Consider the following 17160-nt stretch of genomic DNA (forward strand, 5'->3'; position numbering starts at 1 on the left):
TATACAGATAACTTAAACAGATGGACTTAGAAGTGGCAACTGAAGTTTAACATTGACAAATACAAATTGCTGTATATGGGTAGTAACCCCAGAGAAACATACCAAATGTGTGGTGCTACATTTAGGGTGGTAGAAAATGAACAAGACCTGGGAGTAATTGTGCAGTCAGATATGAAGTTTTCTGATCTGTGCAAACAGGCTGCCAGAACAGATCATGGGGTCTTGTCAATAATATACAAGAATTTTGCTAGCAGGGATAAGGAGGTTATTATCCCTTTGTATAAAGCAATGGTCAGGCCACACCTTGAGTACTGCGTAGTCTGGAAGCCTCATTTTAGGAAGGATGTAGAGTTGCTAGAAAGAGTACAGAGAAGGGCAACAAGATTGGTGAGGGGAACAAAGGGGTACTCTTACTAAGAAAGGCTGAAGTTCTGCAAATTGCAGTGGCTGGAGACTAGGCACCTGCGAGGTGATGATTGAGGTGTATAAGACTTTGAATGGTTTGAGCAGGCTCAATGCTAATGGGATTCTTCATCTTGCTCAGATTATGAACCTAAGGGGTCATAAATTCAAATTGAAGAAAAACAGTTGTAGAATAGATGTGCAGAAATTTTCCTTTAGCCAGCTAACTTTTGGTGTGAATGGATGAGCAAAATGGGAAGGAGTTTTTTTTTTTTTTTTTTTTGGCTGATGCTGTATAAACTTGCTTTCTTGCATCACATGCTTCTACTAATGCTAATTTGGAGTTACATAAAAGCTGCTTAATATCCAAATGACAGTAACCAATATCTTTAAAGAGGTTTCGCTTTTTGTAAGGCATTTACAAAAGACATGTCACAGTATTCTGTACTATTTCTTAAACTTGTTCTGCTCCACATCTCAAGAATGGTTTACTTTGCTTGCTCAAATTATTCCTTATGCTTTACCAGATCCATCTATACATAGCATCCATTGTGATGATCTCAAATGAACTAATATGCATCAATTTTAAATTATGATTTTGCAGATTTTGGGCAATTATTTTCAAAAACAGCCAGTTTTCAAGATTAGCCATTTTACTGGGTACCAGATAAATAGTTTCACACCAATAATAAAGTATTCCCATAATGATTACAGTTTTATTTAGGTCAAATTAATTTTTTTAATAAATGTTCATTTTCTTGAAAAATACCCATGTTCAAATACTTCTAAGTATCATAGGGCATACAAGGTAAGATCAAAAATTAATAAAAAAGAAACGTGGTGGTAGAAAGGTAGACAAAAATAATAGGAGGTGTAGTCACTGCATTACTGGTTTCAGTTGCTTCCTGCTCCACAAAACCAGTAATGAGCAGCATATGTTCAAGTTCAGAAATGTCTTAGGCCTCTGTCACAACTGTAATGGATATGAAAACAGAACAAGTTTTTCTTGAATAACAGGAAAAATAGAGTGGAACCCTTTAGTTATGAGCTGTATTTTGTGATGTTTCTTAAAGTAAGACCATCATATATTAGTGGATGAAACATTTCCAAAATGGTGAGGAATCTGTCAAAGATGACCAACATTCGGCTTTGTTTTCAATTTCAAGCAGTGATGAAATGATTGCTTAAAGTGCACAAAAAAATTCATTCCGATCAGCAATTAACAATCCAAGAAACCATTGATGAACTGTAAATCACCTTTGGATCACGCACGGTAACTTGAACTGAAAACTTTGGCATGCATTAAGCATCAGCCAAATTGGTTCACAGACTATTGAATGATGAACAAAGGTTCACCAGAGAACCAAACAAGGAGCTGAAAGGAAGGGTGGAAATTGATTCTAATTTCACCAGTTGTGTTGTTACTGGTGATGGTGCATGGCTGCAATCCCAAAACAAAATTTCAATCATCCTAGTGGAAATTGTCAAAACTACCCTGGTTAAAAAAAAATCAGGTTTAGCCACATATGAAAACAATTGTTGCTTGTTCATTTCAACATTCAGTGTATCATTCATTATGAATTTTTTAGAATGGGCAGGCAGCAAACCAGGCTATTATAAAGAGGTTCTAATTTGATTGAGAGAAAAATTGAGATAAAAACACTACAAGATGTTTAACTTCACCACTGAAAATGTTCCTGCCCACACACCACACTCTCTATTCATGAAATTTTGGCCCAAAAAAACATTCTTATAGTATCCCTCCCCCCTCCAAATTCACCTGACTTTCCTTGTGCAATTTTTTCTCTTCTTCAAACTCAAAATGAAGCTGAAAGGACAAGAATTTCAAGATATTGTAACCATCCAAGAGAATGTGACATCTGAACTCAAATGGCACACAGTGAAGAAAGTGGCAGGAACACTTGAAGCACCTCATATCATCGGGGGGGGGGGGACTATGAGACCACTAATATACATGTTATATGCACCCTAATTTAAAAAAAAAAAAAAATTGGAAGTTTTTCATTAGATTTCATATATTATGACTACTATATGCCAAACTATCCTGCCCTAAAGTTGGAATTTGCTGAAGAAGACATTGCAAGATTTTTTATTAGCATATGTTATTGCTGTCTGCTCTTAAAAGTGCATCATTATATAAATTAAGGACAATTTTTAAAACACAATATTTTGTTAAAATTCTAACAAAATGAAACTTGAAGTTTTTGAAACAAGATTTATTTATTTTTTGGCTTCAAGCTTTTATTTTCCTGATGCTATCGTTTATATATTGTTTATATATCAATAATCCATACCTGTTAAAAAAAAAAAGAATAGCAGCTACTTCAAAATTTATTACTCTTCATCAGCTTGTGGTAATAACCCAGCGAATCCAAAAGTGGTAGCCAAATATATAAATTATATAGTATATGAAATAGACAGTCCAGATTCACAAAATTTGGAGCCCAATAAAAAAAAAAAAAAAAACTGGATATAGATTTTAAGAGGGCTAAATTTAGCATGGAGCGAGAAAGAATATGAAGTATAAGGTTAAGTTAGTATTCAGTAGGTCAACTTTCACTTTTAGCTTACCTGTTCGAGGTCTTCAATCATTTCATCCAGACTAGTGTCAAATATCTATAAATTAATTTTCATATGCATTATAAAAACAACCAATCATATTAAATACCATAAAACAGATAAGCCATGTAAAATTTAATCTCTATTAACAAAAATCATTCAGTACAATATACAAGGCAATAAATTATCTTTACAACCGAACAACTAATTTTTAAAAAAGTAAATGAGATACAGAAAAATAATTTGTCCCATTGTTTAGAGAAAATCAGACAACTTTATTGATCTGCTAAACAAAGTCAACAAATAACAGCATTGAAAAGTGTGACATAAGAGTTATTGAAAATGGCACTGCCAAAACTAACTTGTGGCAGCAACAACTTTATCGGTAGTTGTGGTCTGTTGATGATGGTGGTAGTAGCTACAATAATTAAAGGACCACAACTATCAATCTATACTTGACATAAATTTGTTTAAAACGATGGGCAGCATCCTTCATGAAAAAGATAGTAACTGATCAGCTCTTGGTTGTACATATCAGAAACAAACAATAAGTGGATCCAGATGTCCAAAAGGACTGTCACTTGTCAATTACTAATGCCACAATCAATAGTATACAAAGTGTTATGTAAGCATTTATATATGCACACACACAAGCTGCAGTATACCTGCAGTGAAAACTATACCATAACCAAACTCAACAAATGGGCAATTACAAAGATTTTCTTTGCACATCAGTGAAACTGCCCAAATTATGGAAGGAGGAGGGGAAAATATTCAGAAAGTAAAAGGGAAAATATAGAATTGCAGGGTTGACCTACACCCAACCCCACCAAGGGGAAGGAATAATTGTAAATCTCTGGATGAGTGTGTTGCAAAAGGAATGTAAACTATTAAAAATAACAAAAGCCCTGTTTTTTTTTTTTTTTTTTAATTCAGTGCATTGGGCTAAGTGGGCAGAATCTATTTGCTAACTCATTTTTTCTTAGGTTTTTCTATTTTTTTTTTTTTTTTATATACCATTTGTCATCTCTCTTCTTATCATTTTAACACTATTTGCCATGGCTATCATTACCCTCAACAGTACATAATGTATATAATGAAAGGCATTTAATAAATAACATTCGGGGATGTGTTATTATTATATCAACATAATCATTAATAACAAGTAGCCATAACTCCAGAGAAGGGCAGAAACTGTGTGGTACTAAACTCAGGATGGAAGAGAATGAAAAAGACCTGGAGGTAATTATGAAGTCGGATACAAAGTTTTCTGAGCAGTATAGACAGGCTGCCAAAGCAGGTCATATCAATGATATATAAGAATTTAGCTAGCTAATAGAGATAAGGAGGTAATTATTAGTATTAGCATTATTTGAGGCATATGATGCAAGAAAGCAAGCTTATACAGCATCAGCCAAAAAAAAATCCTTCCCATTTCACCCATCCATTTCACTCCAAATGTTCATCTATAGTTAGGCCTTGAATTTATTTACGCTATTAACTTCCAAAACAACAGTTGGAAGTCTGTTCCAACAATCAACTACCCGCTGGCTAAAGGCAAATTATCGCACATCTATTCTACAACCACAATTTGAATCTATGCCCCCTTAAGTTCATAATATGAGCAAGAGGAAGAATCCCATCAGCATTTGAGCCTGCTCAAACTATTCAAGGCCTTATACACCTCAATCAGATCAACTTGCAGGTGCCTAGTCTCCAGACTGCAATTTTTAGAACTTAAGCCTTTTTTGGTAAGAGCACCCTTTTGTTCTCCTCACCAATCTTGTCCTTCTTTGTACTCATTCTAGCAACTCTACATCCTAAAATGAGGCCAACACACCTGTACACAATACTCAAGGTGTGTCCTGACTTTTGCCTCGTACAAAGGGATAATCACCTCCTTAACCCTGCTAGCAAAATTCCTGTATATTACTGACATGCTCCGTGACCTGCTCTGGCAGCCCATCTGCTCAGAGAATTTCGCACCTGACTGCACAATTACCCACAGGTCTTTCTCATTCTCCACTTCCCAGAGTGTAATACCATACAGTTGATAAGTTTCTCTGGGTTTACTGCTATTCATATGCAGTACTTTGCATTTGTCAATGTTAAACTTCAGTTGCCACTTCTCAGCCCATCTGCCCAAGTTATCTATATCCTGTTGAAGTAGCGTACTGTCTTTACTCTTGCATCATCTGCAAACTTGGACATTAAGCCTGATATACCTTCATCAATATCATTGATAAATACAGGAACTCCCTGACTTACTTAAGAGTTGCATTCCACTAAACTGTACGTGAGTTGAATTTTATGTAAGTCGGAATTTCCCTAAATGCTTATGCAGCACTCACAACTACGCATGCTGAATTTGATTGAAGCAAAAAAGAAATGTTCAACGAACTTGTAAACAAAATTAATTTAATCAATTTTTTTATCTCATGTGCAGGAAAAATTAGCATTAGCATTAGTAGAGGCATTTGATGCAAGAAAGCAAGCTTATGCAGCATCAGCCAAAAAAAAAAAAAAAAAAAAAACCCACCTCCACTTCACCCCTCTGTTCGTTCAAAATACCTGTCCAGCTGAGCCTAAACTTATTTAGGCTATCAACCTCCACCACAAGGGATGGAAGTCTGTTCCACCAACCAACCACCCGCTGGCTAAAGGCAAATTTCCGCACGTCTATCCTACATCTGTCTTTCCTCAATTTGAATTTATGCCCTCTCAGGTGATTTTTCTGAGCTAGAGGAAGAATCCCATCAGCATTGAGCATGCTTAAACCATTCAAGGCTTTATACACCTCTATCAGATCACCTCGCTGGTGCCTAGTCTTCAGACACTGTAATTTGCAAAACTTAAGCCTTTCTTCGTAAGAGCACCCCTTTGTTCCATTCACTAATCTTGTTGCCCTTCTCTGTACTCGTTCCAGCAGCTCTACATCCTTCTTGAAATGAGGCCTCCAGACCTGTATACAGTACTCAAGATGTGGCCTGACCATTGCCTTATACAATGGAATAATCACCTCCTTATCCCTGCTGGAAAAATTCCTGTATATCATTGACAATACTCCATGAGCTACTCTTGCAGCCCGTCTGCACTGCTCAGAGAACTTCATATCTGCCTGCACAACCACCCCCAAGTCCCTTTCATTCTCTACCACTGTCAGTGTAGTACCACAGAGTTGATACGTTGCTCTGGGGTTGCTGTTTCCCATGTGTAGTACTTTACATTTGTCAATGTTAAACTTCATTTGCCACCTCTCAGCCCATCTGCTCAACCTTTCCAGATCCTGTTGCAGCAGCATAGCGTCAGTAGTGTCCTTGACAACCCTGCCAACCTTTGTATCGTCTGCAAACTTGGACATTAAGCTTGATATACCATCATCAATATCATTTTGTAATATAATTACAAAAGTGTACAAAATTACAAAAATTACAAAATAGGGCGAAGACAGGCATAATGTCAGCAAGTTTTATCTTTCGAGCATTATTGCCAGAATCAATGTCTCCAGCTGAAAAGTATGCCACTGCAGAGGTTGAGGGCTGTGGAAATTTAGAAGTGGTTTTTTCCAACACATCACAAAATTTCTCTGCCACTGCAGAATTGGCTCTGGTGACTTCACTGCATACTTTAACGTTAAGGAAACAGTGCATGATGCTTAAACCTATTAAACCACCCTTGCTTGCCGTGAACTTGACTTTAGGTTTGTCATACTTATCCTTAATGTCTTCATAAATACTTCTTGTTTTTTCTTGAATGGTCATTAGACTCAGGGGCACTTGCTTCTGAATCTGATTTTCCATCCACATTATTAATAGCTTTACCATCTTCGATACAGCACAAAAGTGCTATATCGAAGTGATCACAAAACTAGCATGAATGCTAGTTTTGTGATCACTGTTGATCTTAAATGCATTGATCCTTTAACATGTTCTTTTATACATGCACTGTCTCTTAAAATAGTATTCACTGTTGAAGCAGTGAGACCTAATTTCTTGCAATAGATGACAAACTTTGTCCTGCTTCATACTTCTTAATTAATCATCTTCATTTCTAAATCAATTTTGTTTCGTTTCCTAGCTCTGCCACAACTTTCACATTCCGTTGGTAGCTTTCCCCCCACCATTGTAATAAGTAAATAGGAATGAAGAGAAGATTCTGAAATTTTATTTATGTTTTTTATATGAGTGAAGATTTCAGTTAAGGGGAACACATTTCACCATAATACCATAACATAAAAACCCACAGAATTCCAGTTATTGGTATTATCGCAAATGCAATAAGATCGGCTTACTACCCATTTATAATAGATTGTACTAACAGAAAAGCCCAATAAACCCGAAATTGCAAATTGTTTTTATTGTTTTATGGTAGTGACCTCCAGAAATGCGTTTTAGAAAAATATCACAAAGGCATGCAAAATTGATTCTTATAACGGGACATATGATAACAATGAAAGTGTAATGTAATTTCCATTATAAAATGACCTTTTAGAGAGATAAGTAGCTTAATTATATAGCGAAAATTTCAGCTTCTGAAATTTTCAGAGGTCTTGGAATGAATTACCAAAAAAAAAAAATAATAATAAAATAATGTGTTATTCGGTTCACATTACGATATTTTCATGATGCCTTTATTTATTCCTACAGGATGTAAAATACATTTCCATGATTTTTTTTAAGTTTGCAAAGGCAGGCAAAAACTTATGTCAAGTCGAATTTCCATAAGTTAAGTATTACGTAAACTGGGTAAAGCCTGTACACAAAACAACAGGCCCAACACCAAACCAAGGGGGCCTCCAATAATAACATTAGTCCATGAAGAGCAGTGTCTACTGATTTATCACTCTCTGTTTCTCCCACTCAACCATCCCTTTATACATTGTAGCAACTTTCTGTTAATGCCATACTTCTCCGATTTGTACAGCAGTCTTCCAGGTGCAACAACATCAAATGTTTTCCTAAAATCCTAGTATATGATATCAAAATTATTTTTTGTATCCAGTTCCTTTATGACCACATCATAGTATCCAATCTATTCCTTCTAGAGCTTACATAAGTAAAGAATTCTTTGTTTTTCTTTGCATCCTTTGCCAAGATTTCTCGTAACCTGCCTTCGCTTGCCTAACCTTCTTTGTTACTTGATTACAGACTAGCTTATATCTACCATAGGCTTTTGTGTCGCTTCATAATTTTTATGCATCCCATGCATTTTTCTTCTCTGCCATGAGACTCATTAGTTCATCTGACATCCGTTTAGGCCTAAACTTTGAACAGTGTTTCTTAGTTTGTATGAAAAGCCTAGTAGCTTCCAAGATTAATTCCATGAAGTCTTCCCATTTAGGATTTGCTGTTTGTAAAATCATCCGTTGGTCCCACTGTGAAAAATGTAAAAACTTTGCGAGCCCACCTTTACAAAAGCAAAAACCCCTCCTTCTACCCACTATTGTGGGTAGAAGGAGGGGTTTTTGGTTAAAAAAAATTTGGTTAAAAAAACAAGACCTCTCGTTCAATTTGTAACACGTGGATTTGATACCGTTACCGATACTAAGTAATACCTACAAAATCTCTAAGTTAAACTTTAAACTAAGTATCGTAACTAGGAATATAAAGCTACTCTAGAAAATAAGTTAATATGACAATTTAAGCTAATAAATCAGAAAATAAATCAGGAAAAACTTCTCTGTTCCAAGAGCTTCAAGGAGCTTCGTCCGCACAGGCTAACTCGCACCCAGACTTCCTAGTGGGTATCAGGCAAGGAAATCAGGCGACAACTCAGCCTTGTTATGGGCCTTTATGAGAGCTTGAAGGACAGGGTGGATGCCCTCGAAGGAAATAAATTGAGGGGGCCATCAAGCTCTCAGCTGCCCACATCAACGCCAGAGCTTGCACTTGGTCATCAGGCAACACAGAGGCAGCCCCCAAGGCAGAATGCGCTGGTCCCACAGGAACTAGTAGTTGTTGGTGATTCTATTGTCAGGGAAACGGGGAACATGCTTTGTAAAAAGGATAGGTGGAATAGGACCAGGGTATGTCTGCCAGGGGCAAAAGTCGATGACGTAGAGCGGATATCATCTTTTAAGGGCACAAAAGGTGATATGGTTGTACACATTGGCACTAATGATATTAAGAGTAGGAGACCGGCGGAATTACTTAGCAAGTACAGGTCACTGTTGAAAAAAAGCCGCGAATTAGGGTTGAATTTGAAAGTGTCTGCAATTCTGCCAGACACGATAGGAGGGAGTATATGATGAGAGCCTTGTCGATCAATTCGGCCCTGGAGGGATTGTGCAAGGCTCAAGGGGTAGAATTTTTTTCAGCCTGGACTGTACTTGTTAACAGGAGAAATTGCTTCTACAGGGATGGGATACACTTAAATAGAAAGGGTGCAAGAATTTTTGCTGATGCTGTCGAGGCAGTGTTAGGTGGGTCGGAAAACTGCTAGTTGGGGGGGGGATACAAGGACTAATAGATTAACAGTAGCCACTGGCAGAGGTGGAAGTGATTCTTGCACTGCTTCAATTGAAATGAGCAGAAGCCTGAAAAACAAGATGCAGGATATTTCAGAGACTGCTGGGAGTCATTGCGGTACAAGTAAGCACATGGGTTGTGTTAGGGTAGCTAAGAATAGAAACAGGTGCATGTATACCTGCGTGTACACCAATGCTAGGAGTTTCGTAAATAAATTTGATGAATTTGAGGTATTGCTCAAAACATCAAAGGCAGATATTGTTGGGATATCAGAGACGTGGTGTCACACAGATATAAGTAATGCGGAACTGTAATTTGGGGAATACAATGTGTATAGAAAGGATAGACAGGACAAGAGGGGAGGAGGGGTTATGCTATTAATTAAGAAACACATAAAGTCCAAGGAAGTGAAGCCAGTCGACATCGATGGACAGGGCAGTGACAAGTCAGTTTGGTGTGACATAAGCATAGGGAAATCAAAATTGAGAGTAGGAGTGTGCTATAGGCCTAATGACTCTGATGAGTATAATAAGATATTGTACAGGGAAATAGAGTGGGCAGGTAAATCAGAGTCTTATAATGGGGGATTTTAATTTCCCAGATATTGACTGGAATTTGTGGGTTGGTCACTCGCACACTAGCAAGGCTTTTGTGGATTTATTGGATGATTGTTTTCTACATCAGCATGTTCGTGAGGCAACAAGAGGGAGCAATACTCTTGATCTGATTATCAGTAGTGATTCTTCATGCATTAAGAATCTGCAGATAAATGAACCACTAGGTGGCACACAGTGTGTTGAAGTGGGATTTACTCAAGGAGGTAACTACCATCAGAGGTAAAGGGAAGGGTTTTTGTTTTCGTAAAGGCGACTATGATGGTCTGAGACAGTATTTAAATTCTATACAGTGGGACCAACTGATGATGTTACCAACAGCAAACTCAAAATGGGAAGCATTCAAGGAACTAATCTTGGAGGCTACCAGGCTTTACATACCAACTAAGAAATATTGTTCAAGGTTTAGGCCTAAATGGTTGTCAGATGAACTAATGAGACATGTGGCAGAGAACAAAAATGCATGGGATACATACAAATTAATGGGTGACATGGAAGCCTATGATAGATATAAGTTGGTCTGTAACCAAGTCACAAAGGAGATTAGGCAGGCAAAGGCAGACTACGAAAAATCCTTGGCAAAGGATGCAAAGAAAAACAGAAAAGAGTTCTTTACATATTTAAACTCAAGAAGGAAAGGGATGAATCAGATTGGTCCACTGGATATTGATGGTTCAACAGTTGAGGATCCTGCTCAGGTGGCTAACAATCTAAACGAGTATTTTGCATCTACATTCACGCATGAGGAGTTATTCAGGACGGAGAATGATGTAGGTAAAGTAAACATTGGCAGTGAGCTGGATGATTTTGTAATAACTGAGAGGAAAGTGGAGGAGAGATTGTTGAGGATAAACATAAAAAAGGCACCTGGGGTGGATGGGATCTATCCAGTTATATTAAAGGAGGCAGCAAAGGAAGTAAGCAAACCCCTAGCTATAATTATGAGAGCTTCTTTGGACTCAGGGGAGGTACCCATAGACTGGAGATATGCAAATGTAACCCGAATTCACAAAGGAGGATCAAAGGCTGACACAAGTAATTATAGACCTGTTAGTTTAACTTCTGTTACAGATAAATTAATGGAGCCACTGGTTAAAGAAGCACTGCAGGATCATCTAGACAAGAATTCAGTTACAGCTAAGATGCAGCATGGTTTTGTTAAGGGCAGGTCTTGCCTGACCAATTTGATTGGATACTATGATATAGTCACAAAAGAACTGGATGCAGGGAATAACTTTGATATTATATATTTGGATCTTAGAAAGGCTTTTGATACTGTTGCACATGGAAGACTGCTGCACAAATTGGAGCAGTGTGGCATTGGAGGCAAATTGCTGCTATGGATAAGGGGATGGTTGAGCGGCAGAAAACAGAGAGTGGTAATCAATGGACACTGCTCAACGTGGACTAATGTTATTAGTGGAGTTCCTCAGGGTTCAGTGTTGGGTCCGTTGTTGTTTTCGGTGTTTATGAATCATATTGATGATGGGATATCAAGTTTAATGTCCAAGTTTGCAGATGATACAAAGGTTGGCAGGGTTGTTAAGGACACTACTGACGCTATGCTGCTGCAACAGGATCTGGAAAGGTTGAACAGATGGGCTGAGAGGTGGCAAATGAAGTTTAACATTGACAAATGTAAAATACTACACATGGGAAACAGCAATCCCGGAGCAACGTATCAACTCTGCAGTACTACACTGACAGTGGTGGAGAATGAAAAGGACCTGGGGGTAATTGTGCAGGCAGATATGAAGTTCTCTGAGCAGTGCAGACGAGCTGCAAGAGTAGCTCATGGTGTCTTGTCAATGATATACAGGAATTTTTCTAGCAGGGATAAGGAGGTGATTATTCCCTTGTATAAGGCAATGGTTAGGCCACATCTTGAGTACTGTATACAGGTCTGGAGGCCTCATTTCAAGAAGGATGTAGAGCTGCTGGAACGGGTACAGAGAAGGGCAACAAGATTAGTGAATGGAACAAAGGGTTGCTCTTACGAAGAAAGGCTTAAGTTTTGCAAATTACAGAGTCTGGAGACTAGGCACCGGCGAGGTGATCCGATAGAGGTGTATAAGGCTTTGAATGGTTTGAGCATGCTCAATGCCAATGGGATTCTTCATCTTGCTCAGAATAATCACCTCAGAGGGCATAAATTCAAATTGAGGAAGGACGGATGTCGGATAGATGTGCGGAAATTTGCCTTTGGCCAGCGGGTGGTTGGTTGGTGGAACCGACTTCCATCACTTGTTGTTGAAGTTGATAGCCTAAACAAATTTAAAGCTCAACTGGACAGGTATTTCAAACGAACGGAAGGGTGAAATGGGAGTGGTGTGTGTTTTTTTTTTTTTTTGGCTGATGCTGAATAAGCTTGCTTTTTTGCATCATATGCCTCTACTAATGCTAATGCTAGTACACTGCAATCACAACCACCTAGTGCTTCTTTTATCTGCAATTCTTAATGCATGAATAATCACTGCTGATAATCAGATCAAGAGCATTACTCCCTCTGTTTGCCTCTTGAACATGTTACTGTAGAAAACAATCATCCAATAGGAGGCTGACGAGGCTAGTAGAGGAGGCTGACGAGGCTAGTAGGGGCCAGACGGGTTCAAAGCCGCTAAATGGATTTTTCTTATTTATTGATTTGAAATTATTGTTTTTCTAAAACTTTTGATTTAAATTTAGTAGTATAGCATTATTTTGTGATTTTCTGAATAAATTGGTGTATTTATTCTTTACTCGGCCTTGCAATTGCATAAAAGTATTGGTAAGGTAAGGGTATCCACGTGTTACAAGTCGCAACTCCGCTGAATGAGAAGTTTCTTAGCCATATTTAGCCGATTATTGAATATTTTTTACATCAAATTATTTTTTGTAAGTAGCTTATAGACCTAGTAAGGATCATTAGTTTATTCTGAATTGAGACAGCAAGATTTGAAAGTTAATTAATACTTAAGTGTCCATAGATTTACCATTCGTAACTTCCCGCCTTTGTCTTTGTCATACGATCATTATATATCAAACCTAGCTAGCGTTAGTATAGTATAGGTTATAATATTTTCAGTGATCGGTAAAATCTATTAAACTTGTTGAACTTCGTTGGCACTTAAATTGTACTTTTAACTAAATACATATACCGACTTAGATTACAAACGTAACATAATTAATTAATACATAACTGATACGGAAATTATATAAAGGGAACTTGGAGATAATTAATACTTGACACTAAAAAATATATATCCCGTTATAACTGTGTTGGGAGATAAGTTAGGGTTATAAACTGAAATTGAAATTTTATTTAAATTAAAAGAAATCATGACTCAGACCAGAGCAGCAAAACAAAAGGCTCGAGCTAATGTAAGTGCTGTGGCTCAGAGGAGAACTGAGGGGGACAGTTGCCATTAGCATTAGCATTAATAGAGGCATTTGATGCAAGAAAGCAAGCTTATGCAGCATCAGCCAAAAAAAAAAAAAAACCCACTTCCACTTCACCCCTCTGTTCGTTCAAAATACCTGTCCAGCTGAGCCTTCAACTTATTTAGGCTATCAACCTCCACCACAAGTGATGGGAGTCTGTTCCACCAACCAACCACCCGCTGGCTAAAGGCAAATTTCCGCACATCTATCCTAAATCACAGCCTTCTAAAATGCACAGCTTGCATGATGTTTGTGGAGCATTCAGGTACGGGTCATGATATTGCCGTGGGGGATGTCTTTGTGTGTGCGCGATGCAAGGAGTGTATCGAAATCAGGCGACAACTCAGCGTTCTTATGGGCCTATATGAGAGCTTGAAGGACAGGGTGGATGCCCTCGAAGGAACTAAATTGAGGGGCCCATCAAGCTCTCAGCTGCCCACATCAACGCCAGAGCTTGCACTTGGTCATCGCACAACACAGCGGCAACCCCCAAGGCAGAATGCACTGGTCCCAAAGGAACTAGTAGTTGTTGGTGACTCTATTGTCAGGGAAACGGGAAACATGCTTTCTAAAAAGGATAGGTGGAACAGGACCAGGGTATGTCTGCTAGGGGCACAGGTTGATGACGTTGTATAGCAGATATCATCGTTTAAGGGCACAAAAGGTGATATAGTTGTACACGTTGGCACTAATGATATCAAGAGTAGGAGACCGGCAGAATTGCTTAACAAGTACAGGTCACTGTTGAAAAAAAAGCCGTGAAATAGGGTTGAATTTGAAAGTGTCTGCAATTCTGCCCAGACACGATAGGAGGGAGTATATGATGAGAGCCTTGTCGATCAAATCGGCCCTGGAAAGATTGTGCAAGGCTCAAGGGGTAGAATTTTTTTCAGCCTGGACTGTACTTGTTAACAGGAGAGATTGCTTCTACAGGGATGGGATACACTTAAATAGAAAGGGTGCAAGAATATTTGCTGATGCTATCGAGGCAGTGTTAGGTGGGTTGGAAAACTGCTGACTTGGGGGAAGACAAAGATGAATAGATTAACAGTAGCCACTGGCAGAGGTGAAAGAGATTCTTGCACTGCTTCTATTGGAATGAGCAGAAGCCTGAAAAACAAGATGCAGGATATTCCAGAGACTGCTGGGAGTCATTGCAGTACAAGTAAACACATGGGTTGTGTTAGGATAGCTAAGAACAGAAATAGGTGCATGTATACTTGCGTGTACACCAATGCTAGGAGTTTAGTAAATAAATTTGATGAATTTGAGGTATTGCTCAAAACATCAAAGGCAGATATTGTTGGGATATCAGAGACGTGGTGTCACACAGATATAAGGAATGCAGAACTGGAATTTGGGGAATACAACGTCTACAGAAAGGATAGACTGGATAGGAAGGGAGAAGGGGTTATGCTATTAGTTAAGAAATACATAAAATCCAAGGAAGTGAAGCCAGTGGACATCTCTGGACAGTGCAGTGTCGAGTCAGTTTGGTGTGACATAAGCATTGGGAGATCAAAATTGAGAGTAGGAGTGTGCTATAGGCCTAATGACTCTGATGAGTATAATAAGAAACTGTACAGGGAAATAGAGGGGGACAGTAAATCAGAGAGTCTTATAATGAGAGATTTTAATTTCCCAGATATCGACTGGAATTTGGGGGCAGGTCACTCACACACTAGCAAGGCTTTTGTGGATTTATTGGATGATTGTTTTCTACATCAGCATGTTCGGGAGGCAACTAGAGGGAGGAATACTCTTGATTTGATTATCAGCAGTGATTCTTCATGCATTAAGAATCTGCAGATAAATGTACCACTAGGTGGCAGTGATCACAGTGTGCTGAAGTGGGATTTACTCAAAGAGGTAACTACCATTAGGGGTAAAGGGAAGGGTTATTGCTTTCGTAAAGGCGACTACGATGGACTGAGACAGTATTTAAATTCTATACAGTGGGACCAACTGATGATGTTACCAACAGCAAATTCAAAATGGGAAGCAGTCAAAGAACGTATCTTGGAAGCTACTAGGCTTTACATACCAACTAAGAAATATTGTTCAAGGTTTAGGGCTAAATGGATATCAGATGAACTGATGAGGCATATGGCAGAGAAGAAGCATGCATGGGATACATACAAATTAACACATGACACAGAAGCCTATGATAGATACAAGTTGATCTGTAACCAAGTTACAAAGGAGGTTAGGCTGGCAAAGACAGATTACGAGAAATCTTTGGCAAGGGATGCAAAGGAAAATAGCAAAGAGTTCTTTACTTATGTAAACTCTAGAAGGAAGGGGATGAATCAGATTGGTCCACTTGATATCGATGGGTCAACTGTTGATGATTCTGCTCAGGTAGCTAACAAACTAAATGAATATTTTGCATCGACATTCACACATGAGGAGTTATTTAGCGAGGGGAAAGCCAGAGGTGTATTCAACTCTAGCAGTAAGCTAGAGAATCTTGTAATAACTGAGAGTTAAGTGGAGGAGAAATTGATGAAGATAAACACAAGAAAGGCACCCGGGGTGGATGGGATCTATCCAGTTATATTAAAGGAGGCAGCAGAGGAAGTAAGCAAACCCTTAGCCATAATTATGAGAGCTTCCTTGGACTCAGGGGAGGTACCCACAGACTGGAGATGCGCAAATGTGACCCCAATTCACAAAGGAGGATCAAAGGGCGACACAAGTAATTATAGACCTGTGAGTTTAACTTCTGTTGCAGGAAAATTAATGGAGGCACTGGTTAAAGAAGCACTGCAGGATCATTTAGACAAGACTTCAGTTATAGCTCGGACACAGCATGGTTTTGTTAAGGGGAAGTCTTGCCTGACCAGTTTGGTTGGATACTATGATGCAGTCACAAAAGAACTGGATGCAGGGAATAGCTTTGATATTATATACTTGGATCTTAGAAAGGGTTTTGATACTGTTGCACATAGAAGACTGCTACACAAATTGGAGCAGTGTGACATTGGAGGCAAATTGCTGCTATGGATAAAGGGATGGTTGAGGGGGAGAAGACAGAGAGTGGTAATCAATGGACACTGCTCATCGTGGACTAATGTTATTAGTGGAGTCCCTCAGGGCTCAGTGTTGGGTCCATTATTGTTCTCTGTATTTATAAATGATATTGATGATGGTATATCAAGCTTAATGTCCAAGTTTGCAGACGATACAAAGGTTGGCAGGGTTGTGAAGGACACTACTGACACTATGCTGCTGCAACAGAATCTGGAAAGGTTGAGCAGATGGGCTGAGAGGTGGCAAATGAAGTTTAACATTGACAAATGTAAAGTACTACACATGGGTAACAGCAACCCCAGAGCAATGTATCAACTCTGTGGTACTACACTGACAGTGGTAGAGAATGAAAGGGACCTGGGGGTGGTTGTGCAGGCAGATATGAAGTTCTCTGAGCAGTGCAGACAGGCTGCAAGAGTAGCTCATGGTGTACTGTCAATGATATATAGGAACTTTTCTAGCAGGGACAAGGAAGTGATTATTCCCTTGTAAGAGGCAATGGTCAGGCCACACCTAGAGTACTGTATACAGGGCTGGAGGCCTCATTTCAAGAAGGATGTAGAGCTGCTGGAACGAGTACAGAGAAGGGCAACAAGATTAGTGAATGGAACAAAGGGGTGCTCTTACGAAGAAAGGCTTAAGTT

At 38.8% G+C, this 17160-nt stretch overlaps 1 protein-coding gene across 1 annotated transcript in view; it reads right to left on the reverse strand.

The window, feature by feature from the left end:
* Window positions 1-17160, reverse strand: part of DNAlig3 (DNA ligase 3) — a 305218-nt gene that overhangs the window by 222235 nt on the left and 65823 nt on the right. The window contains exon 6 of the mRNA XM_090374562.1: window positions 2995-3039. Within this exon, the coding sequence (XP_090230688.1) occupies window positions 2995-3039 (45 nt within the window). The remainder of the gene's footprint in view (window positions 1-2994; window positions 3040-17160) is intronic.

This window comes from Mastigoproctus giganteus, chromosome 5, assembly GCF_048544385.1.
Source record: "Mastigoproctus giganteus isolate SK-2022 chromosome 5, ASM4854438v1, whole genome shotgun sequence".
In the NCBI taxonomy this organism is placed as follows: Eukaryota; Metazoa; Arthropoda; class Arachnida; order Uropygi; family Thelyphonidae; genus Mastigoproctus; species Mastigoproctus giganteus.